The 24,788-nt window shown below is 49.1% G+C and overlaps 1 protein-coding gene across 1 annotated transcript in view; it reads left to right on the forward strand.

The window, feature by feature from the left end:
• SMPDL3B (sphingomyelin phosphodiesterase acid like 3B) overlaps positions 1-24,788 on the forward strand; it is a 29,100-nt gene that overhangs the window by 3,496 nt on the left and 816 nt on the right. The window contains exons 2-7 of the mRNA XM_007170513.2: positions 11,618-11,831; positions 14,395-14,492; positions 19,498-19,641; positions 20,677-20,849; positions 21,981-22,161; positions 22,241-22,374. Coding sequence (XP_007170575.2) covers positions 11,618-11,831; positions 14,395-14,492; positions 19,498-19,641; positions 20,677-20,849; positions 21,981-22,161; positions 22,241-22,374 — 944 coding nt within the window. The remainder of the gene's footprint in view (positions 1-11,617; positions 11,832-14,394; positions 14,493-19,497; positions 19,642-20,676; positions 20,850-21,980; positions 22,162-22,240; positions 22,375-24,788) is intronic.

Genomic DNA, 24,788 nt, shown 5'->3' on the forward strand with positions numbered 1-24,788 from the left:
TAAAAAGAAATGAAATTGAGTTATTTGTGGTGAGGTGGATGGACCTAGAGACTATCATACAGAGTGAAGTAAGTCAGAAAGAGAAAAACAAATACCATATGCTAACACACATATACGGAATCTAAAAAAAACGGTCCTGAAGAACCTAGCGGCAGGACAGGAATAAAGATGCAGACATAGAGAATGGACTTGTGGACATGGGGAGGGGGAAGGGTAAGCTGGGACGAAGTGACAGAGTGGCGTGGACATATATACACTACCAAATGTAAAATAGATAGCTAGTGGGAAGCAGCTGCATAGCACAGGGAGATCAGCTCTGTGCTTTGTGACCACCTAGAGGGGTGGGATAGGGAGGGTCGGAGGGAGACGCAAGAGGGAGGGGATATGGGGATATATGTATACATATAGCTGATTCACTTTGTTATACAGCAGCAACTAATACAACATTGTAAAGCAATTATATGCCAATAAAGATGTTAAAAACAACAACAACAACAACGAGATCAGGTTAGCAAATGATATAAAAACTTTGTTGTTTGGGACTTCCCTGGTGGTCCAGTGGTAAAGAATCCACCTTCCAATGCAGGGAATGCAGGTTTGATCCCTGGTCAGGGAACTAAGATCCCACATGCTGCGGGGCAACTAAACCCATGCGCCACAACTACTGAGCTCCCGCGCCTCAACTAGAGAAGCCCGCGTGCCACAAACTACAGAGCCCATGTGCCCTGGAGCCTGCGTGCCACAACTAGAGAAAGAAAAACCTGCACGCCACAACTAGAGAGAAGCCTGCGCACCGCAACCAAAGATCCCGCATGCCTCAACTAAGACCTGACGCAGCCAATAAATAAATAATAAATTAAAAAAAAAAACAAAAAATTTGTTGTTTTTCAAGACAAAGACAATCTTTCCTAAGCTTGAATTTATAGTTATTAAAAAAGAAAACAAAAACAAACAAGCAAACAAACAACAACAAAAAATCAAGACACAAGAAAAAGAATGTCCTGGGCAATAAAAACATTATTTTAAACCAAAAAATATGTCATGCACTATTCTAGGAACCAGGGACGTGGCAGAAATAAACAAAAGTCCCAGACCTGGTGAAGCATTCCTTCACCTCCGGAGAAACCTCTGAAAGACACATGAACAAAGAAATACATATTCCAGGAAATAACAGGTGTTATGGAGAATAATAAAGCAGAATAAAGGAGTGGAGAGGGTGGCGGGGGGAGATACTTAAGGGATAGCCAGAGAAGAGCTGTCGAATAAAGTGACATTTGACCAGAGATTTAAGGCAGCAAAGGAGAGAGCCATGTGGACGTCCAGGTGAAGAACATTCCAGCAGGATAGGACGGAAAGTGCACAGGCCCTGAGCGGGACGCACAGGCGACGTGTGTGAGGAAGAGCCTGAGGCTAGCTGGCTGGAGCAGAGAGGACGGGGAGGGTGTGGGGAGGGATGTCAGGGGTTACGGGGCAGGGGGCGCTGGTGGCAGCTCATGTATAAACCTGTAGACAATTTTAAGAACTCAGAGTGAAATGGGACATCCTTAGAGGGTTTGGGACAGAGCTGTGATATGATCTGATTTGTGTGAGTTTAAAAGGACCCTTGGGCTGTTGTACGGAGAAGCGCCTGTGATGGGGTAAAGGTGGGGTGAACAAGTGACCTCAGTTTGCCTGAGACTTTCCTGGTTTTAGCACTTAAAGTTGGGCGTCTTGGCAGTCCCTCAGTCTTGGGCAAACTGGGATGGCTGCTCATCCTGGTAAAGGAGAAGGAGCAAAACCAGTGACGAGGCTACTGCCATCATCCAGGGAGAGGAGGGCTGCTGGGAGATGGTCTGACTCAGGACAAGACTTGCTGACAGGACTTCCCTGGTGGCGCAGTGGTTAAGAATACACCTGCCGGGCTTCCCTGGTGGCGCAGTGGTTGAGAATCTGCCTGCCAATGCAGGGGACACGGGTTCGAGCCCTGGTCTGGGAAGATCCCACATGCCACGGAGCAACTAGGCCCGTGAGCCACAATTACTGAGCCTGCGCGTCTGGAGCCTGTGCTCCGCAACAAGAGAGGCCGCGATAATGAGAGGCCCGCGCACCGCGATGAAGAGTGGCCCCGCTTGCCACAACTAGAGAAAGCCCTCGCACAGAAACGAAGACCCAACAGAGCCATAAATAAATAAATAAATAAATAAATAAATAAATAAATAAATAAAAAAAAAAAAAAAAAAAAAAAGAATACACCTGCCAATGCCGGGGACATGGGTTCGAGCCCCGGTCCGGGAAGATCCCACATGCTGCGGAGCAACTAAGCCCGTGAGCCACAACTACTGAGCCTGTGCTCTAGCACCCGCAAGCCACAGCTACCGAGCCCACATGCCACAACTACTGAAGCCCACGTGCCTTGAGCCCGTGCTCTGCAACATGAGAAGCCCGGGCACCGCAACGAAGAGTAGCCCCCACTCGCCACAACTAGAGAAAGCCTGTGTGCAGCAACGAAGACCCAACGCAGCCAAAAATAAATAAAATTAAAAAAAAAAAGACTTGTTGACAGATGGAGGGTGTGAGAGAAGGAGGACTCAGAGGCGACTCCAAGGTTTTTGTATCAGCAGCTGGAAGGATGGGGTTGTCATTTGCTGAGATGCAGGAGGAGGAGAGGGCGGTTTGATTTGGGACATGCCCTGAGAGGACGTGTCATTCCCTGGGAGGGTGACTGCTTGGGAGAAGACCAAGAGTGGCCGTCCTCCGTCTACTTGGACACAGAGACCCTGTTCCCTTCTGGGGGACTCAGGGCCCTGCCAGTCTGACTGGAGACTTAGGAATGATTGAAAGTATCTCCACCCCCTCACTGTTTCACTTTTAAATATGTTTTCTTAGAAATCCAAACGCCAGCAGGCACCCCCTTCCCAAGCCCAGGGTCTTAGTGGTTAAAAAGAATCTCCCCTGCCACCAAAGGCACTAAGATGTTTATTGCAGTGTTGTTTATTATAATGGAAAATGCTAACAGCAATAGAAGAGCTGAATAGATTATGGTAAAACCACCAGACAGAAAAGTTTCAAGATAATACCATAAATTGAAAATATTAAGTAACATTTATTAAGTACTTACTATGTGGCAGGCACTGCTAAAATTTTTACATGATATCCTCACAACAGCCTTGTGAAGTAGAGATTATCAGCAAGGAAACTGAGCCTTAGAGAAGTTAAATAACTCACTCAAGGTCACACATCTAGTTAAGTGTCTGAGTCTGGACATGAACCCCAGCTGTACATCTTCAATCTGTTTATAAAATAATGTTATATAAAAACACACAAAGAGGGACTTCCCTGGTGGCACAGTAGATAAGGCTCCACACTCCCAATTCAGGGGGCCCAGGTTTGATCCCTGGTCAGGGAACTAGATCCCACATGCTGCAACTAGGAGTTCACATGCCACAACTAAGGAGCCTGTGTGCCACAACTAAGGAGCCCACATGCTGCAACTAAGGAGCCAGTGAGCCGCAACTAAGGAGCCCTCCTGCCGCAACTAAGACCCACTGCAACCACATAAGTAAATAAATAAATAAATAATTTTAAAAAATAAAATAAAATCACACAAACAACAGTAAGGAAAATAGCCAAGAAGTGCTAACATTTATTTTCTGAGCACTTATGATACGCCATGCTTGTGCTTGGTGCTTGACATATGTTGTCCTTTTAAAACCTATTTGAAAAATGAAATGAAAAAACCTCCTTTGATTTTTATAGTCCCTGTAAAGTAGGTACTATTACCATTATATCCATTTTGCAGATGAGGAAAATGAGACTCAGAGGGGACACAACACCCGCCCAAGATCCCACAGCTGGGAAGTGGCAAGACCAAGTCGGTACTCAGCCACTTTATCCATCATGCCCTTTGATGGCTCCTCTTGGGATGGCGGGTTTTATAGGTACTATTTTTTTTTCTCTTTTCTCCAAACTTTCTGGAATGTATACGTCTATAATCTAAAAATGGAATTAAATTTAAAAAGAATTCCACAGCACCTGTAAGATTTTTCAGAATCCGAGTCTCTTCCTGAAGTGCAGACCTTTGAGACACCAAATCAGATAGCAGTCATCCCTGCTTTGCATAAAACCGTGGGGATTCTATGGGCTTCCCTGGTGGCGCAGCGGTTAAGAATCCGCCTGCCAATGCAGGGGACACGGGTTCGAGCCCTGGTCCGGGAAGATCCCACATGCTGCGGCGCAACTAAGCCCGTGTGCCACAACTACTGAGCCTGCGCTCTAGAGCTCGCAAGCCACAACTACTGAGCCCGCACGCCTAGAGCCCGTGCTCCACAACAAGAGAAGCCACGACAATGAGAAGCCTGTGCACCGCAATGAAGAGTAGCCCCCGCTCTCCACAACTGGAGAAAGCCCGCACACAGCAACAAAGACCCAATGCAGCCAAAAGTAAATAAATTAAAAAAAAAAAAACCCAACGGTGGGGATTCTCCCTCCACCATCCTTAGTCAGGAGCTTGGGTGGGGCACCAGCTTGCTGGCTTTGTCTGCTCCCACACAAGCCCGAGACAACACTGCATTTATCCCTCAGCCTCTAACTGCAGAGAAACCCACAAGTCCTTTCAGTATGGGCCCGCATGGTAGGAAAACATTTCCCCCAAGAACAATGAGTCTGCCTCGTGGAGCTGCTGTGAGGAGAGGGCAATCCATGCAGATAACACAAGGGGTTAGGAAATGTTGGTTTTAACAAGTGAACCCTCTGTGTTTTGGAGGGTAGTGGTTTACAGAGGAGGAGTTATAACTGAAGTGTTTGGGGTTATCGCTTAGTGTCAGAAAGGAAGGACTGATCTGAATCTAAAAAAAAAACAACAACATACAAATGAACTTATTTACAAAACAGACTCAGACTTAGAGAACGAACTTGTGGTTACCAGGGGGGGAACCAGGGGGGAACCGTGGCGGGGGAGGGATAGATTGGGAGTTTGGGATTGACACGTACACATTGCTATATTTAAAATAGATAACCAACAAGGACCTATTGTAAAAAACAAAATCAAAAACCAAAAATCAAACAAACAGAGAAACCGAAGGACTGAACTGGGGACCAACATCACTTTATGGTGGGTTATACACATAACAGACAAAAGTCATGGAATCACTGGCAGGGCCTTCAGATAACCTTTGTGCAATACTCGAATCTTACACTTGAGGAAACAGAGGAGGAGAAAAACTGAGGCCCAAGGGGCAGAGTATCCCAGGGATTAAGCACTCAGGCTGGCTTGTCCACTCCATAGTCACGTGCTCCATATGAGATTACTCCTTTCATCCGGACATCCACCCCTTTGCTACTAGCATTGTTATCCCCATTTTACAGATGAGGAAACTGAGGCTCAGCTGAGGAAATCTCTTGTTCAAGTTGCCATCACCTGTGGAGGAGCCAGGATTCAAAACAAGATTTCCCTGAGTCCAAATTTCATGCATGCCGTTTCAAAAACAATCCATTGCCTTAAGCCAGAAAGCCTAGATCCTACCTTTTAATATCTATGTGACCTTGAGCCTCTATTTCACTATCTATAAAATAAGGATAATAGCAGAGGAGATATTAAATGATAGTTAGGTGAGATCATGCACTTACACTGCAACGTGCTGTAAAAGTTTAAGGGATATATATATTTTTAATATCCAAGGTCACACAGCTAGCTTGTGGCAAAGTGCACCGTGATCATTTCTGTTTAGATACAATATGAGTCGTAGGTGTGCCACTAACTAGCTCAGTCTCCTCATCTGTAAAATGGGTATAATAATAGAATGTATTTCTAATTTTGTTGTGAAACTACATAGACAGAGGGCTTGGCACAGCATCTGGCATTCAGTAGGTGCTAAATAAATGCCTTCCTTTTCTTGTCTCCAACCATAAGCAAACTCACCTTTCAGACACTTTAAGACCTTATTAGACTCTAGGGCTTCCGTGGTGGCGCAGTGGTTAAGAATCCACCTGCCAACACAGGGGACACAGGTTCAAGCCCTGGTCCAGGAAGATCCCACATGTTGCGGAGCAACTAAGCCCATGTGCCATAACTACTGAGCCTGCACTCTAGAGCCTGCAAGTCACAACTACTGAGCCCGCGAGCCTAGAGCCCATTCTCTGCAACAAGAGAAGCCACTGCAATGAGAAACCTGCACACCGCAACGAAGAGTAACCCCCACTCACCACAACTAGAGAAAGCCTGTGTGCAGCAACGAAGACCCAATGCAGTCAAAAATAAATAAATTAATTTAAAAAAAAAGACCTTATTAGACTTTAGGAATGATTTTTGCAAGTCTCCTCCACCCCATCATGAATCATAGTAAAAGTATCTCACATTATCTATGATTTTATATATATATATATATATATATATATATATATGATTTTTAATGACATTTTTAATATTGCATTTGAAGTGGATTGTTGGTTTCGATAGCATAGTTTTTTTTTGTTTTTTTCTGAACTTCGGAAGCAATGCACTCTTTTTCAGGTCTCAGACATTTCCATGAGCCTTACGAAAGTATTAGGCCCTGGGCCCTGTATCTGTTGTCCCCAGTGTACAAGGTGGGCCTGATGACCCCTTTGGTGAAGAAGGAGGAGGGCCAGGAGACTTTTGCCTGCCCAGGCACAGGGAGCAGAGATGAGCTCTCAGAATTAAAACTAGAGGGTGTGCTGTACCACCGGTCCTCCGCTCAAGGAGGACCAGCCAGGAGGGGACAGGATCTGTTTTCACATTGTTCTGTTTCAAATGTCCTGGCCCCAAACCTGCACTTTCCTGCAGAGGACAGCAGCAGAGGGGACGCTGGGGCAGGCAGGGGAAGGACACAGCCACTCCCCTGGTCCCATCTCCCTTCCACGGTGAAAGGGGACTTTCAGGACACCCCAGGGACCAAATTCAAAGTAACTGCTGCTTTGCTTTGCTGAGTGCTTATGCATATTCTCATATTCTCTCATTTTAAACCTCACAATAACCATAAAAGCTGGGGGGCGCTGTTGTCCCCATTTCAGATGAGGAAACAGGCACAGAGTAAGTTCACCCAGCTAGTGGGCACTGGAGCTGGAATTCCAACCCAGGTCTGTGCCCTCAACTTCTCACTGGATTTGATGCTAAATTTATTCATAGTCTCAATAATTAATGAATAACAATGACAGCTAAGATTGGTATACGTTTTCTTAAAACTCAAAGATTATATGAATACTTTCTTACTGTAAAATATCCAAGCAGTATGAATATAGAAAGCATCTTAATTTTCATGAGATTCCCCAGGTGAGGCAACTGCGTGGTAATGTTTGAGAAGCTCTGGTCCAAAGGATAACGTGTTAAAGTGCCCAACTCCCCACACCCTCCCAGTCTCACTCCTGGCCCCGGAGGTAATTGCCAGGGACAGTGGTGTGTTGAGAGTCTTCTGGACTAGCTCTTTCTTGTTCACTGTCTTATTTGATGCTCACAGACAAGCAGGCCAGACGTCAAACACCCTCAGGCCAGCTGGCTTGCCCAGAGTCCTCAGCCAACACAAGGAAGAGCCTGGATTAGAAACCCAATAACCTGCCTCCCTCTCCAGGAGGTGCCCATCCTCTTCTCCATGACATGATATTTAGAGCTTAATTCCTCATATTCTGTGACCAACTCCATAGAAGCCTGTGGCTCCCATCTTTTATGGGTAACATAGATGTATTATAAAAGCCTTCCGGGGACTCTGAGCCAACATTGTGTCTCAGCTTTGCAGTCAGAGAGGTTGGGTTCGAGCCTCAGTTTCCTCATCTGTGAAATGGGCATAAGAATCCCACCTCACAGAATGGTTGCAAGGATGAAATGAGATGAGCATGTGAAGGGCACCTGGCTAACATTCTTTGAGGGCTTACCAGTCCAATCATCCTCCCCACAGCCTTGCTCATTCATCAACTATACGGGCATCTTCCACATCCCAGGCACTGTTCTGGGTGCTGAGGACACAGGGATGAACAAGACAGGCTTTGTGCTCTCATGGGACTGACACTGAAGAAGGGGAAGATGGCTGACAAGCAAGCCAACAAGATAAGTTCATATGTGAGAGTGCTCTGAAGAAAATAAAACTGGGGGAGTCACATGGCTAGTGACCAGAGGGGTGGGAGGAAGTGGAACTTGAGCAAAGGTAGTCAGGGGAGGCTTCTCCGAGGAGGTGACCTTCAAGCTGAGGCCTGAATGAAGAGGAGAAAGCAGCCGTGCGATGACCTGGGGAGGACTGGGGAAGGTGGCAGAGGAGCCAGGAAAGAGGCCCTGTGAGGAGAGGGGGTGGGAGGGGGTGGGTGGGGTTGGGCAAAGCAGCAGAGGAGGGGTTTGTGATCAGACTCCACAACGAGGAGACTGGAGCCTGAGGTGGAGCCCCTGCCTGGATCTCTGGCTCTCTCTGCCGTTCTTTTTCTTTTTCTTTTTAATTTTTATTATTTATTTATTTATTTATTTATGGCTGCACTGGGTCTTCGTTGCTGCGCGCAGGCTTTCTTTTTAATTGCAGTGAGCGGGGGCCACTCTTCGTTGTGGTGCACAGGCCTCTCATTGCGGTGGCTTCTCTTGCTGCAGAGCACGGGCTCTAGGCGCACGGGCTTCAGTAGTTGTGGCTTGTGGGCTCTAGAGCGCAGGCTCAGTAGTTGTGGCGCATGGGCTTAGTTGCTCTGCGGCATGTGGGATCTTCCCAGACCAGGGCTCGAACCCATGTCCCCTGCATTGGCAGGCGGATTCTTAACCACTGCGCCACCAAGGAAGTCCCTCTCTCTGCCATTCTTTCCACTCTCCTGGCTTCTCCTGAAGTCAGGCCTTTGAGGACGTGGGCACGCACACACGCACCCACGCACACGCATATACATACATACACAAAAAGCACACACACACATATGCACCCACATATGCACACACATGAACACACACATGCACATACATGCATGCACGCACTCAGAGGTCATAGGAAGTGTGAGGGAGGCTGCAAGGAGTTTCAGTTCTATGCTGACTAGTCCAGAGCTTGCAGGAAGAGACAAACCAACAGCTGACGAGCCTCAGGCAAGGAGTTTCTGAAGTGGAGAAATAAACTTTGAGTACTTTGAGGGCTGATGTCAAAGGGGCAGAATTGCTTCATGTCTGTGGTTAGTTGAGAAAGAGCTGGCTTGAGGCAGGGGAATGGTCTCTGCATGGTCTGCAGAGAAGGCAAGGGACCCACGTGCCAGAGAAAAGGGCCCAGGGCCTCTCGCTTCCACTGCCAACCTCGCCTGGCCTCAGGCTTGGAAGCAGGTGTGACCCACTCATCACCTCTGGCAGAGGCTTGGGAAAAGTCCACCAACTCTACCCATTTACTAGTTGAAATGGGGAGGTTATTTTCTTTCCTCTGGTTTAGGATTTTGCCCCTGTAGAAGTAATCTCAAATATATTAGTGATCACAATTTGTGTGAAAAGTTTAAATTCCCCCCGTTATAAACAAAGACTCTCAGTTTGGGTAAAAAATTAAAATGCAGGCATAGACTATCTACAAAAAGACGTAGTTAAAATAAAAGGCACTGGTTGTACCCCCTTAGCAATCACGTCTTCCTGGGAGAGGACAGGGAGCCAGAGGACCCCCACCATTTACCATGATATCTCAGGCATGTTGACCTCTGAACCTTAGTTTCCTTATCTGCAAAATGAGGATAATGATCAATCCCTTCAGGGCTGTGGTGAGGATGACTATATAATGACCATGGGAGGGACCATGATTTGCTTAATCAGTCATTTGCAACTTAGTGTGAACGTTTGTTTTTTGTGTTTTTTAAAATAAATTTATTTATTTATTTTATTTTTGGCTGTGTTGGGTCTTCGTTGCTGTGCGCAGGCTTTCTCTAGTTGTGGCGAGTGGGGGCTGCTCTTTGTGGCAGTGTGTGGGCTTCTCGTTGCGGTGGCTTCTCTTGTTGTGGAGCATGGGCTCTAGGCACGTGGGCTTCAGTAGTTGTGGCGCTCGGGCTCAGTAGTTGTGGCGCACGGGCTTAGCTGCTCCGTGGCATGTGGGATCTTCCTGGACCAGGGCTCAAACCCGTGTCCCCTGCATTGGCAGGCAGATTCTTAACCACTGTGCCACCAGGGAAGTCCCGTGAACAAGTTTTTGATCCTTTCCTGAGTTGAGGTTTAGACCAGGAGAGGTGGGCAAAAGCTCAGAAGCATCTGGAGGAAAAGTCAAGGAGTGAGATCAGGGTCCAGACTTTACCTTCAGGCCTTAGAGCCCCACTGAAGGTCCTGTGGCGAGGAGTGGGGAAGGGAGGGCTTGAGGGAGTGGGGGACTGACTAATCCAACTCTGAAAGCAACAAAAGCGGGACCCCCAGGCCCAGGCCCATTTTCCTGGGATGGGGTGGGTGTTGACTGTTGGCTCTGAGTCTGAGTGACACAGGAAGTGGAGGAGGAAGTGACAGCAATGGTGGAGAGTGAGGAAATTCCAGGCCTCACCCGTGTTTTAGCCTGAAACAGGATTTAGGGCAGAGACCAAACCTGTTCAATGCCCTCCTTCAACAAGCATCATCGAAACCACTTACACCAGGCCCTGTGCTCAGTGCAGATGATAAAGCCACTCCACATGGCCAGTTTCTTTGGATTCTGTTCTCTGTATTACACCAGAGATTTTTGGCATTTTACCCCGCATCCAGAGTCACTAACAAGTGTACCCACAGTAAGAAACTCAACCCAATCTGAAGTTGCGTTCCTTGTTTTCTGGCCTCGTACTTGTAAACTCCATTTCCACACATATTCCCCAGGTTTTTGCTGGTATTGATCAGCAAGATCTTACAATGCATTTGATGTGTCAGCCTTCTCCCAGGTCAGATTTTTGTATGTATTTCCCTGGTGAAAAGATTTGGCTCTAGTTATGGTCTCAGAGAGGCGAAGCAACTTGCCCACGGTCACACAGCTAGTACGTGGCTCCAGAGCCTGGGCGCTTAACCCACCTTTGCTTTAAAACAAGCACTCTGCTTAGAACTCCCAAAGAGTTTTGGGGTTTTTAAAAAATTTTATTTATTTATTTATTTTTGGCAGTGTTGGGTCTTCGTTGGGGGCTTTCTCTGCTTGCGGCAAGCGAGGGCTACTCTTTCTTGCGCTGCGCGGGCTTCTCATTGCGGTGGCTTCTCTTGTTGCGGAGCACAGGCTCTAGGCGCGCAGGCTTCAGTAGTTGTGGCACGTGGGCTAAGTTGTTGTGGCTCGAGGGCTCTAGAGCGCAGGCTCAGTAGTTGGGGCGCACGGGCTTAGTTGCTCCGCGGCATGCAGGATCTTCCTGGGCCAGGGCTTGAACCCGTGTCCCCTTCATTGGCAGGCGGATTCTTAACCACTGTGCCACCAGGGAAGTCCCCCAAAGAATTCTTGAGGGTCACGCAGTCCATCTCTCATGCTGCTGCTGGGGACACTGAGGTGGGGAGATAGAAAGGGCTTTGTCAAAGGTCAGAGGTCAGGGACTGAGCCAAGCCTGTCTTCTGCTCTGCTCAGTGCCTCCCTGGGCAAAACCAGGCCCTGGGTTCGGAGAAAACTTCCTTTTACCTGTGCAACCTCCCTTCCCCCAGCCCAGGGTTCCCTTGACTCCCTCCACATCCAGGCTCAGGGACAGACTTGCACTGAGCAGGGTCTCCTTGCCCCTGCAGGGAAGTTCTGGCACGTCTCTGACCTGCACCTTGACCGGGACTACAAGGTGTCTGAAGACCCCCTCCAGGTGTGCCCATCCGCTGGCTCCCAGCCGGTGCCCAATGCAGGCCCCTGGGGTAACTACCTCTGCGATTCTCCCTGGATCCTTATCAACTCCTCTATCTACGCCATGAAGGAGATCGAGCCAGAGCCAGACTTCATCTTCTGGACTGGGTGAGAGCCGTCACCACAGCTACCCTTCCCCGGGCCACTGCCTGTGCCCCCTGCCTGCCTGGCACCCTCCCCACACCATCTCCCTTAGTCCTCACCAGCCCTGTTGCAGAGAGGATGAACCTGAAGCTCCAAGCTTGTCCAGGGGAGCCTGGGCCTGGCTGATTCCAGGGTCTGTGCCCTTGACCTTGTGTCTTACGGCCTCAGCAGAATGTGGCTCTCACTGAGGCTGGGGACACGGTCATGGCATGTCTGGGCATGGGGGGAACTCCCAGATTTTAAGTCGGGGGTGGGTGTGGGGGTCGATGAACACTGGTGCCACTCCCACCGGGGTTTGGGGACTGCAAGGCCCAGAGATCCAAATACAGGGAGGGGAGAAGGTAGGAGGGCTGAAGGTGAGCCAGCATTGGGAGCAAGTGTCCTGGTCAGCTGCGGGCCACCCCCGGCTGCCCTGGCCCTGGGGGTCCTCAATGGTCAGAGCACTACTCTGTGTGGAGAGAGCTTGAGGGGTGATTTCAGCTGGGCCACAGAGATGCCATTTCTGCTGCTCACCCATGGACGCTGCTGGAAGTCCTCTGACTTCCCTCAGCACCCGAGGTCCTTCCTTCACTCATTCGCTCCTTCCTTCCCTCCCTCCCTTGGTAGGTCAGCCTGTCTTGTGCTCACCCCCAGGAGACGGGGGGAACAGAGATGATAGGGACCTGGACCCTCCTTCAGGGAGCTCATGGTCTCCTGGGCGACACAGACAAGGCCACCGACCATTATATCCCAGCGAGGAGAGAGGGTCACTGGGTGGATGGGGGAGCTTCACAGGGCACCTGACTCCCTCTGGCGGGATTGGGGAGGACTTGCTGCAGGAAGTGGTGAACCAGGGAGCGGGTGAGGAGGGCTGGCAGGAGCTCGGGCTTCTTGTGCCCTCCTCCAGCCTCTATGGACACTTCTGTAAGGCGGGATCAAACCCATGACGTCCCCAGCTGTCCCTCAGTGTGACATGGGAGTGATCGGAATGACCCTCAGATGGACTTTGTGGTCAGCAGGGGGAGGGGCAAGGCTGGACACTTAAGAAATGTGACAGTGTCTCAGGAGGAGCCTGGGCAGCTCTGGCTTCCCTGGGCTCAGGAATCAATCTAAGGAGAGAGTGAGATTTAGGCCATGACCCTGGCCTCCTGCTCTCTGAGGAGGGGCCCTTGGAGAAATGCGTAACATTCTAAACGATTTGATCCCTCTGGGAAATTCATGACCTTTAACAGAAGCATGATTTTTCTGGGAAATCTCTGGGACTTGCAGAGGTGTATGGCATTGGACAAGATGACCTCTAGGACCCTTCATAATTCTTCAATTTCTCAGAAATTGGACCTCTCCGGGAGAATTGCAGTCCCTTGGGGGAAAACCTGTAGAAATTGGATGTGTTTTTGCAATCCCCTGAGGGGTAACCTGTAGAAATTGGATGTGTTTTCTATCACACAGAATTAAATGCTCCAAACTAGAAAAAAAAAATGGAATTTTGTTCTCTCTTCGTATTCCTGGCCTGTCCCCAGGGAGGACAGGGCTAAAAGGCCCCTCTTACTGCCCTAATAAAGGTATCAGAATCGCAGTAGGACGTAATGGATATGAGCATAGACTCTGGAGCCAAGCTGACTGGTTCAAACTCTGACTCCACCACTGTCTAGTTGTATACATTAGGCAGGATTCTTCACCTTTCTGTGCCTTGGTTTCTTTATCTGTCAAATGGGACTAACAATAGAACCTATGTTGTAGGTTATTATGAAGAATAAATTAGTGGATAAGGGTACAATACACAGAAAGTACCCAGCACAAAGTGAGCCAGCGTGGGCTGCCAGTAGCAGTCTCGGGACGATTCAGCTAATTACCTTCCCTGGGGAGTCTCTGGGCAGCAGCTGCCTCACCCCGTCGGTCCAGCAGAGTCCTCAGGCTTTAGTTGTGGGGCTCTTAGCATCCCCCAAACCTCCTTTCCCACTTCTTCCCCCACCTTGCTGCACCTTTCTAAGGTGGATCCAGGAATTTAGGTCTGTCAAACATGGGGGACTAAATGGTCCTGGGGTAGGTCCTTGACCTACTAGAGTAGATCTGAATTCTATATTCTGAAGCCAGCTGCAAACTCCTTAGAACCCTTGGGGAAACTCAGAACTCAGACACGGCTTGTCCAACCCAAGCTCCCCAGGGGCTTGCAGATGAGACTGGAAACCCAGAGCTTCCCTCTCAAGACCATATTAACTGCAACCTAGCAGCTACTACATTTTATATATATACTTTTCCCCCTTTATTGAAGTCCCACAAATACTCTGTGTGTAGGTACCATTATTGTCCCTATTTTATAGATGAGCTAATGGAAGCTCAGAGAGGTTAAACAACCAGCCCAGGGACCCACAGCCGGTCAATGGCAGAGCCTGGGTTTGGACTTTGTCCCATGTGACTCCCAGCTCCAGTCTGGTCATTCCCCTTCAGTAGCTGTCTGAGGCCCAGTTCTGCAGTCTTTTTTCTTATGGTAGAGCCGTCCCTTCTTTTCCTTGTGCCACTTCCCGAGCTGCCCGGCGGTGTTTTGCAGTGATGACACGCCCCATGTGCCCAACGAGAACCTGGGAGAGGCGGCCGTGCTGCAAATTGTGGAGAACCTGACCGAGCTCATCAGAAAGGCCTTTCCAGGTAAGACTGTGCCCCAGGTCCCCACAGCATTCCCTGATGCCCAGGCAGTGCCTGGCACAGTGGGACGACAACAGCAGCAAGATGCAGAGGAACGACCTTCACCCGTGGACAACGATGGCTGCTGGCCAAGTCCCGTGCCAGGCACTTCACAGTGATTGTGTCTTACCTTCCAACAACCCTCTAAGGAACATGAGAGTTTGTCGGCCTGTGGATACACACAGAATCCTGTTCATGGTGTTAAAAAACCAAATTCAACTGAGTAAATCTGAAGATCTATTTGGCTGTATTCAACAATTCATGAATCAGGCAGCATCCCATCTAGCAAATAGAAAGGAGCGCCAGGAACTTCCCTGGCGGTCCAGTGGTTAAGACTCTGTACTTCCACTCCATGGGGCACAGGTTCGATCCCTGGTCGGGGAACTAAGATCCCGCATGCTGTACAGTGCGGCCGAAAAGAAAAAAAAGAAAAAAAAAAAAGAAAGGCACTCCAAGGAGCTGTACAAATGGAAGGTTTTATAAACAGAAGGCAGTGGAAAAAGGAAGATTCTAGCAAAAAGTGGATTGTTTCAGGCAAGGTTACCTTCGTTTAGGGGAAGGGGTGGTGTCTATCAGGCAGATTTCCTCACTAGTGCTGACCAAGTAATTCCAGATTGACTGTTTAAAGGTCACATTCTTGGGAGAGGCTGAAACTTCAGTTAGGTTAGGTATTAACTTGGTTAATACCTAACTTGGTTTGCTGACCTGGGGCTTAGCACAAGTAACTCCATTTTGGGCCTGTTGTTTCTTTTTTAATAATGGAAATGCCTGACATTTCACTGGCTTCTGTCCTGACAGTTTAACAGCAGACCCACAGCTCCTTCTCAAGGCATTTACTATTATATTTAGGCATCTTCCCTGGGTAAGTCTCACATGGGCTCACACACAGCCCTTGTGTCCTGCTGTGGCTCTGGAATTGCCATCTACTGCCTTTAAACCATCCCGGCTGCTGGGACTTTGGGGAGATGCTGATTTCCAGCCAAAGTGCTGTTTCGTGGTGCAGTCCAAGGACTTCAGAGCCTGGGAGAGCAGGCCAGGACTGTGAGAGATTATGGTAGCAGCCCCACGGGACTTGACAGGGAGAATGCAGCCTGGGCGCTCCATCTAATGGCCCTTGAAAATGGCTTTAATCAGGCTGTGCCAAACACAAGGTCCTGGGGGCTGAATCAGGCTCTCAGCCTGCCAGCTGGACAGCTGTGAAAGCAGACCCCTTGGACCCCCCTCCCCATCCCCCAATCTCCTTTGGGTTCCGGCACAGCTGCTTCCTCTAAAGCTCTTGGTCATGGGTCCCCAGGACCCAGATATGAAATAATGATAATAAAAATAAGTAATAGCAGCAGCAAGAACAACTATATGTATCTATGTATCAAGGGCTAAGTGTCAGGCACTCCTATAAGAATATTATATGCCTTAGCTCATTCACTGTCAGGAATCAGACTCAGGAGACTCCAGGAGAGTGGAGCTCTCTCACATTTTTACTGATGACAAATGTGAGCCTTGGGGTCAAGGAAACAGGCAAGGTTGAGGATGCAGATCCTGGTTTGAGGACATCTCTTACCTATAACTTTTACTGCCACTCCAGGAGGGGCCCCCGAGCTGCTGTTACCATCCCACATCTGTCCCCGAGGCAACCTCATTTCTGACACCTCCTTCCCTCAACCTAAATCAATTTGTGCAAAGAAGTTGCCTGGATGCTTCTAGTCTATGTAACTCAACCCAACCCAACCCAACCCAGATATGCCTGGGCTACTTCATCTTCCAGCAGAAGTCACTACTAGGTTCAAACCAGGACACTCTCCCCCATGGCAACAATAGGTATTATTATCCCCAGTGTATAGATAGGGAACCTATGGCTCAAAGCTAGTCAGCTCCTAGGGAGGGATTCAAACTTAGATCCAACACTGAGCACTCTTTTCTCTGCTCCACATGGGGCTTCAGGAATAAAAGTGAAATAATGGATAAGAAAATGCTTTATTACTATGACCTGACATACAAGTGTAAATAAGATTTTACAGTTTATAACATGCTTGCACATTTACTGAATTTCCTAAATCCAAGATACCATTGGCTGTAAGATGTTTCATTATTTTATGTATCTCTAAGAAAAAAAATGTTCTCCAGGGAATTCCCTGGTGGTCCAGTGGTTAGGACTCAGCCCTTTCACTGCAGGGGGTGCGGGTTCAATCCCTGGTTGGGGAACTAAGATCCTGCAAGTTGCATGGCGTGGCCAAAAGAAAAAAAAGAAAAAAAAAAGCTGTCCATTAAAGTATGACACAGAACTTTCTCATGGCCTCAATGGTAAGACACGTCCCACTTATAGAGATGTTAAAATATGAACACATTGGAAGAGGTGAAATGAGGCATTATCTTATTTGAGAATGGTAGCAACATAGGTCAAGCAGAACACTCCCTATCATAGAGATAAATAAGCTGAAGCAACTTGTTGGAGAAGAGGAAGGGACTGAAATTTGAGATTTTGGTTCCACGTCATGAGTTCTTCCTGCCACGTGCACCTGTGTTCCCCCCATCAGAGTCACTGTGAACACTGGTCCCTGTCCACCGTGGCCGATGGTAAACACAGGTGTGCAAGGCAAACTGATCCAGGTCCCAATTCAGGTTCTGCCATGCTCTATAGCTGGGCCATCCTCCGGACACTCAGTGTTCTCCCTGTGCAAAATGAGGAAAATAATGGTACCTGCCCAAAGGGTTGATATGAGGATTAAATAAGGTAATCCATTCATTCATTTAGTCAGTCAACAAATATTTGAGGGTCCTCTACGGGTGAGACAGCATGCTAGGGGTAGGAGATGTGGCCGTGAACAAGATGCCAGGTCATGCCCTCATGGAGCTTAGGCTTGTAAGGATCTTCTAACAGTGCCCGACACATAGAAGTGGCAAAAACCTGTTACCCCAAAACTGGGTTTGCCTCTTGGTGGGTGTCAAGCCAAAAGGCACAACCAAGCCAAAGATCAGGAGAAGGAAGGATTTATTACTTGCAACAAGTAAGGAGAACACCAGGGATCTTTCCAAATCAGTGTGTCCTTGAACAGCAAAATTGGGGAAGTTTTAAGCTAAGGATATATGCATATTCATGAAGGGGCTTGAGCAGGAGAATGCAACTTAGAATTGGAGCAAAGGTTGACAGAGTCCAAGCTTTAGTTGATTGAAGTCACAAGGGTCAGCAAAGGTCAGCATCATCATTCCTTAGGTTCCAGTTGATCTCATGGTTGAGGGGGTTTAAATTCTGCCAAACAGCTCAAGACAGTGTTTCAGGCTAATCTTTACCATTGAAACAGAACTGGGAGTCTTTACAACTGATTTATTATCTTTGCCCTTGTTACTTCCCTTGCCTGAAAACAGTTTGTTCTTTTGTTCCTTTAAGATCATTGTTACTGAGATCGGTTCAAGGGCAAGCATTGTAGCCAGGCTTAGATCCCAAAATGGCTTAGGCCAAAAATGGCTTCTCTTATGTCTCTGGGGACACCCTACCTTATCTGCTTATAAACCAGGAGAGATAACCTCCCTTCTCATCTGCCTTTGGGATGCCAGGGATTTGTGTTTTCTCTTAAATGAATTCTTTTTTTTTTTTTAAATAAATATCAGAGCTGTATTTAATTCTGTTGTTTATTTATTTATTTATTTTTGGCTGCATTGGGTCTTCGTTGCTGCGCGCAGGCTTTCTCTAGTTGCAGTGAGTGGGGGGGCTCGTGGCAGTGCGCAGGCTTCTCATTGCGGTGGCTTCTCTTGTTGCAGAGCACGGGCTCTAGGCGTGCGGGCTTCAGTGGTTGTGGCATGCAGGCTCAGTAGTTGTGGTGCACGGGCTTAGTTGCTCCGTGGCATGTGGATCTTCCCAGACAAGGGCTCGAACCCATGTCCCCTGCATTGGCAGGCAGATTCTTAACCACTGCGCCACCAGGGAAGTCCTTAAATGAATTCTTATGGCTGCCTGTATCTATGTTAGAGAGGTGAGGTTTTCTTTCAGGCAGTGACAGCCATGACTTCTGGCTTTGTGAATAATTCCTCATGGGAATTCTACGGCCTCCTCCTTTGGCAGAGCTTAGCATTTCCAGATCTTGTAGGCTATACAGGGTAAAGGGTTTGTTAGAATCATTTTTTTCAAGTAGGAATTGGAGGCGCCAGCCTTCCTCATTGGTTCAAGTTCACTCCCTGGGGTAAGCCAAGCTCATATAAGGGCAAGGTCCTGCCTTGAGCTCAGAGGAGTTTTTGTTTATTATCAAATATTTATTGAGCAACTACTACATGCCAGACACAGATGTAAAATAAAAGCAGGAGTGAGGCTACTCACAAGGAAGAAATGAGTCTGACAGGCTCCCCTCTCCCTCCTGGGTTCATTCACAGGCCACATCCTCAGGGAGGCTCCCCTGACCCCCACTCCCACCCCTGTTATACACTCCCACAGCAAGTGGCTCTTCCCTTTTTGTGACAGCCATTACTCAATGCCTATCAACTCTACCGCACTGCCAGTCCTCTGGGCCTGGGCCTGGGCCTGGGGGCCCAGGTCTACACGTTTGCATGTACTAGGTGCTCAGTAAATATTTGTTGATTCATGAATGAGTGAAACTCCCAAGGCCTTCCAGGGTGCAGCAGACCCCTTCCCTAACAGTAAGATGGATCTGGAATTGACAAGAACAAGGCACACTAAATGACCAACTGGCTGATCATGGATCTGAAGTTTATTTGGATCTTCTAGCTTTCTCCTCCTTATCTCATGCTTCATTTCTGACCACGGAAATTTCTGCGGGGAATGGAGTTAGAGAACTCACTGCTCTTCCTTCCCAGATCTGAGCCAAGTTCTGCCAGATTCTATAATGTGGTTTTCTGCTTGGCTCTGTATTTTTTCTTATCTGTGCTATAGCTCTTCCCTATTAGCTCTGATAGCCAGTGGCTGAAACTAACTCCACTAAGCACTTTTGCATATACATTCTTATATTTTTCTTTTTCCTCTCAGATACTAAAGTCTATGCTGCTTTGGGAAATCATGACTTTCACCCCAAAAACCAGTTCCCGGCCGGAAGCAACAATATCTACAATCAGGTAGCAGAGCTGTGGCGACCCTGGCTCAGTAACGAATCCATCGCTCTCTTCAGAGAAGGTACTAACATCATTTGCTACTGTAAGGAGCACTTTATGCCAAGGTCTGATCTAATTTCATCTTCACAACATCCCCATGAAATAGGGACTGATTTTATCCCCATTTTACAGATAAGGAGACTGAGGCTTGAACATCACAAGTCACTCGGCCAAGGTCACCCAGCTTAGAGGAGGCAGACTTGGGAGTAGGATCCAGGGCTGATTCCAATGCCCATGTTCTTAACCCCACAGCACTAATGAGGATCATAAGAGAATATTCACTGAGCATTTCCTGTGTGCCCGGAACTGCCCTCAGCACACTGCTAGACTCCTTACAACAATCCTAGGTAGGGGCAGTGACCTTCAGCTCAGGCCAGGTTTCTCAGCCTTGCCACTGTTGACATTTGGGGCTGGATAATTCTTTGTTGTGGGGCCGTCCTGTACATTTTAGGGTGCTTAGCAGTATCCCTGGCCTCTATCCACTAGTTGCTAGTAACACCTCCAGTTGTGAAAACCAAAAATGTCTCTGGACGTTGCCGAGTGTTCCCTTGGGGATAAAATCACCAGGTTGAGAATCACTGGTTTGGAGACACAGTATCCCAAAGTGACCTGACCTCCTCTCCTTCCTTACCTCAGTCCCTTGCTGTTGGGGCTCCCCATTGGTCAAACCCAACCAGAAGCTCACAGCACAGAAGCCCATGGATTTAACCCACAGCTCCTGGGGCAGAGAGCTGAGCAGAGAAGGGTTGACAGTGGATCTGGAGGGGCAAACACACCTCCATGTTATTCCCATTATACGGAGGAGGAAACTGAGGCACAGAGAGGTTAAGGAACTTTCCCAAGTTGCACAGCTAGGAAGTGATACAGCCAGGACTTGAACCCAGGCAGCCTGGCTCCAGAGCCTTTGGCCTTACCCACGATGCCGCTCCTATGGGAAAGATGGGAAGGGAGGACGCAAGGGAAGGAGAAGGTGGGCGAGTGAAGTGGAGTGGGACAGAGGTGTGTCTGTTCAGAGGCTGGAGACCCCTTCAGATTCCCCCTGGCTGTGATGTCCTAGGTGCCTTCTATTCTGAGAAACTGCCAGGGCCAAGCGCAGCTGGGCGAATCGTGGTCCTCAACACCAATCTGTACTATAGCAACAACGAGCAGACGGCCGGCATGGCCGACCCTGGCCAGCAGTTCCAGTGGCTGGACGATGTGCTGACCAATGCGTCCCGAGCTGGGGAAATGGTAAGGGCTCCCCACTCCTCCTCTCCCCTCCCTGGGGTCTCTTCCCGTACAAGTCCCCCACTTTGGCACAGACTCACCCACTCACTTGAGATGCCCACATCACAGAGGGTCCTTCATCAGCTCGGCACCTGAGGGGGCTGCTTCCATCCTCACAACAGCCTGTGAGGCTGGGACCCTGGAGTCCATTGCAGATGCGAGGCTCCTGATGGGCAGTGACAGTCTCAAGTCACACAGTAAGTGGCGGGGCCTAGACTAGAACCCCAGTCTCCAGAATCCAAGGCCAGCACAGCTGCAGTCACACTGTGGGCTAGACCTCAAGGGGATGCCCTGCCCTTGAGGTGTGTCCGTCTAGTCTGCTGGGCTAGCAGGCCCCCGCTGACTGACCCTGTGTCTCATTTGCCTGAGTCCCTGCTCTGACCAGCGCATCCCAGCAGGATCTCATGGCCGGTGCTTTTGCCCCCACTATGCATCAGATATGTTGCTAAGTGCTTTATATGGATGATCTCACTTAACTCTCATATCTCCACCAGTTAGGTGCCCTTCCCGATGAGAAAACTGAAGCTCGGGGAGGTGACACACAGCTGGTGTCCAGCTGCAGTTTGGCTCCAAAGCTCATGTTCTTAACTGCCCTTCCTACCACTGCCCCCACCGCCCATTCTACCTCTTGCAATGGGGACCAAGGACCCAGGCACTGTTAGCTGAGAGACTCGAGGAATGTAAGACGTGAACACACATTACCACACAACATATGCTACACAACCATGCAAGGAAGGTTTGGTTACAGTGCCTGAGCTCTCCAAGAAGAGAAGACTTGTCTCTGAAGGATCAGAAAGGTTTCAGGAGGAGCTTCGAGCTGGGTTTTGAAGCATGAGTAGCATTTACAGAAGTGAAAATGAGAAGGGCGCTCCAGGTGGCAGGCATAGCATGGGTAAAGGCACAGAGGGAGGGAAGCATGTGGCACATTCATTTCTGGGTACAGAGAGATGCCGCATCACCTGGGAGAGGGATGGGGGAGGAGGTACCTTTGAGCCCATCTGCTTGCCTCTGGGGAGACGGGCAGGTTGTGAGAGGTAGAGATGAAAAGTTGTGGAAGGGGTCTCTGAGCCCCTGCTGGGCACCCCTTCCTCGTAGGTGTACATTATCGGCCATGTGCCCCCGGGGTTCTTTGAGAAGACGCGGAACAAAGCGTGGTTCCGGGAGGGCCCCAACCAGGAGTACCTGAAGGTGGTCCGGAAGCATCATCGAGTCATTGCAGGGCAGTTCTTCGGGCACCACCACACCGACAGCTTTCGGATGTTCTACGATGATGCAGGTATCCAACCTGAAGGGCAACGGCCAGACCAACTCCCTCTTTCCCTCGCCAGCCTCTCAGCTCCACTCTCTCTTGAAAGGTACCCCCGTCAGTGTCATGTTCCTTACACCTGGGGTCACCCCATGGAAAACCACGTTACCTGGAGTGGTCAACGGAGCCAACAATCCAGGCATCCGGGTGTTTGAATACGACCGAGCCACACTGAGCCTGCAGGTCAGGAGCCTTGGGTCTGCTGGGGCCAGAGGAGGAGGGAGGAGGGACCTGATAACATCACTGCCTTCCCTAGCTAATCCACCCTCTACTGACCACTGAGACTCAGGAAGGTCAAGTTACTTCCACCCTTTTAGAGCTCAGGATCAGAACCCTGGCTCTACCTCCAAATCCTGCCACCAAGTCAGGTCAATTCTTCTCCAAATTGCCCTTTGCCCTGGATCATTGTCAAGGCCTCCTACGTGTTCTCCCCTCCTCCAGCACTGCCCTGCTGTAGCTCATCTGGTACAGCTAAGGAGGGGATTAATCTTTCTAAAGCACTTCTTGTCTCTTTCCTGCTCAAAAACCTTCAGTGGCTCCCCAATGCTCCCAAGATAAGTTGGATCTCTTTGGTCTGGTATTCAAGGTCTCTCACAGTGTAACTCTCCTTGGCCTGGTATTCAAGGTCTCTCACAGTGTGACCTCAGGCCCACTGCCAGGTCTTCTCTACACTGACTACGCTGCAGCCAAGCAGGCCCCTAACTCAATGAGCAATCCCACACCTCCTGGGATGTGCTTGTGATTACTGAAATGACAAAGAAATATTATTCCTTAATGTATTCAACAAAACGTGTTAAGCCTCTGCCATGTGCCAGGCCCCGTGCTAAGCTCAGGAGATACATAAGTGAACAAAAGTCACTGCTCTCCTGGAGCTGACAGACAATAAACAAACACATAAAGTTAAGTGTGGCACAAAATAAGTGCTAAGGAGAAAAGAAAACAGGGTGAGGAGGCAGGTGGTGACAGTTACAGGGTACGTGTATATGTGTGTGGTGTTAGATGGGGCGGGGAAGTGTCACTGATAGGGTGACATTTGAATTCTGAGTAAATTCAGGGAGTGAGCCATGTGAGCGTCTGGGGAAGGAACAGGAAAAACACGTCAGAGGTCCAGGGTGGGAATGCGCTTGGTGTGTTAGGGGAGGAGCACGGAGGCCCGCGAGGCCACGGCGGAGGTCACGAGGGGAGGGGGGGAGGTGGGGTCAGGTAATGCAGGCCATGAGGATGACTCTGGAATTTTAGAAAACCACCATTCTGCTGGGTGGAGAACAGGCTGTAGGGGGCAAGGGCAGACACAGGGGGACCAATTAGGAGGTGACCACAGCCACTGAGAGGTGATGGTGGTGTGGGCCAGGGTGGCACCCGTGGGTGGTGAGGAGAGCCAGATCCTGGATGTATTTTGAAGGCAGAGCAGACAGGATTTGCTGGTGGATTGGTTGAGGGGTGGAAGAGAAAGCGAGGAGGCAACGAGGGCTCCAAGGCTTTGGCCAGAGCACCTGGAAGGATGAGGTCGCCATCTACTGAAACGGGCTCACTGCAGGAGGAGCAGATTTTGGAGGAAGATCAGAAGCCTGGCTTTCCTGTTAACTTTGGGATGTCTAAGTGGCATCCAGGTGAAAATGCTGAGGGAAGAGGCAGCTGGGTATTCAAGTTGGAGTTCCAGAAAGAGGTGGGTACAGAGATTTAATCTGGGTGTTGAGAAAGGACATTTAAAACCAGGGGCTGCATGAGTTAACCTGGGGCCTTGACTCTAGAGTGAATGTAGATGGAGAAGAGGTCTGAGGAGTTTTAAGAGTGTGGTCCGTCGTCCACACGGGCACTCAGACCACAGGGTTCGGGGAAGACTAAATGAAATAATGTAAGGTGCCTAGCAAGAAATTGCCATCCATCCATGGCAGCTCCTCTTACCCCACCTCTCCTGACTGCAAATTTAGGTGGAAAGTGTTGCACAGATAAACCCTTCTGGGTTCTAGTCCTGAAAATGCACCTGAGTACTCAGGGTCTTGGGTGTTGCCCAAGCCCCCATCAAAGCACAATTCTATAAGCTCTCTCAGCCAGGCACTCCATCCCACTGCTTTTTTAAAATTTTATTTTTATTTATTAATTTATTTTTGGCTGTGTTGGGTCTTCGTTCCTGTGCGAGAACCTTCTCCAGTTGCAGCAAGTGGAGGCCACTCTTCATCACGGTGCGCGGGCCTCTCACTATTGCGCCCTCTCTTGTTGCGGAGCATGGGCTCCAGACGCGCAGGCTCAGCAATTGTGGCTCACGGGCCTAGCTGCTCCGCGGCATGTGGGATCCTCCCAGACCAGGGCTCAAACCCGTGTCCCCTGCATTGGCAGGCAGATTCTCAACCACTGCGCCACCAGGGAAGCCCCCATCCCACTGCTTTTATATTGCGTTTTATCCAGTCTTTCTGCAAATTTTTACTGACAATCTTCTGGGTACCCGGGAGCTTGCTGGAACAGAAAATGCACAGGCCATGGGGTAAACAAGCTGGGTTCCAATCCTGCCTCAGCCACTTGTGGGACTCTGGCCAAGTGAATTCACCTCTTTAGGACTCAGTTTCGTCATCTGTGAAATGGGGACAATAAGCGCAGTT

Source organism: Balaenoptera acutorostrata, chromosome 1 (genome assembly GCF_949987535.1).
Source record: "Balaenoptera acutorostrata chromosome 1, mBalAcu1.1, whole genome shotgun sequence".
NCBI lineage: Eukaryota > Metazoa > Chordata > Mammalia > Artiodactyla > Balaenopteridae > Balaenoptera > Balaenoptera acutorostrata.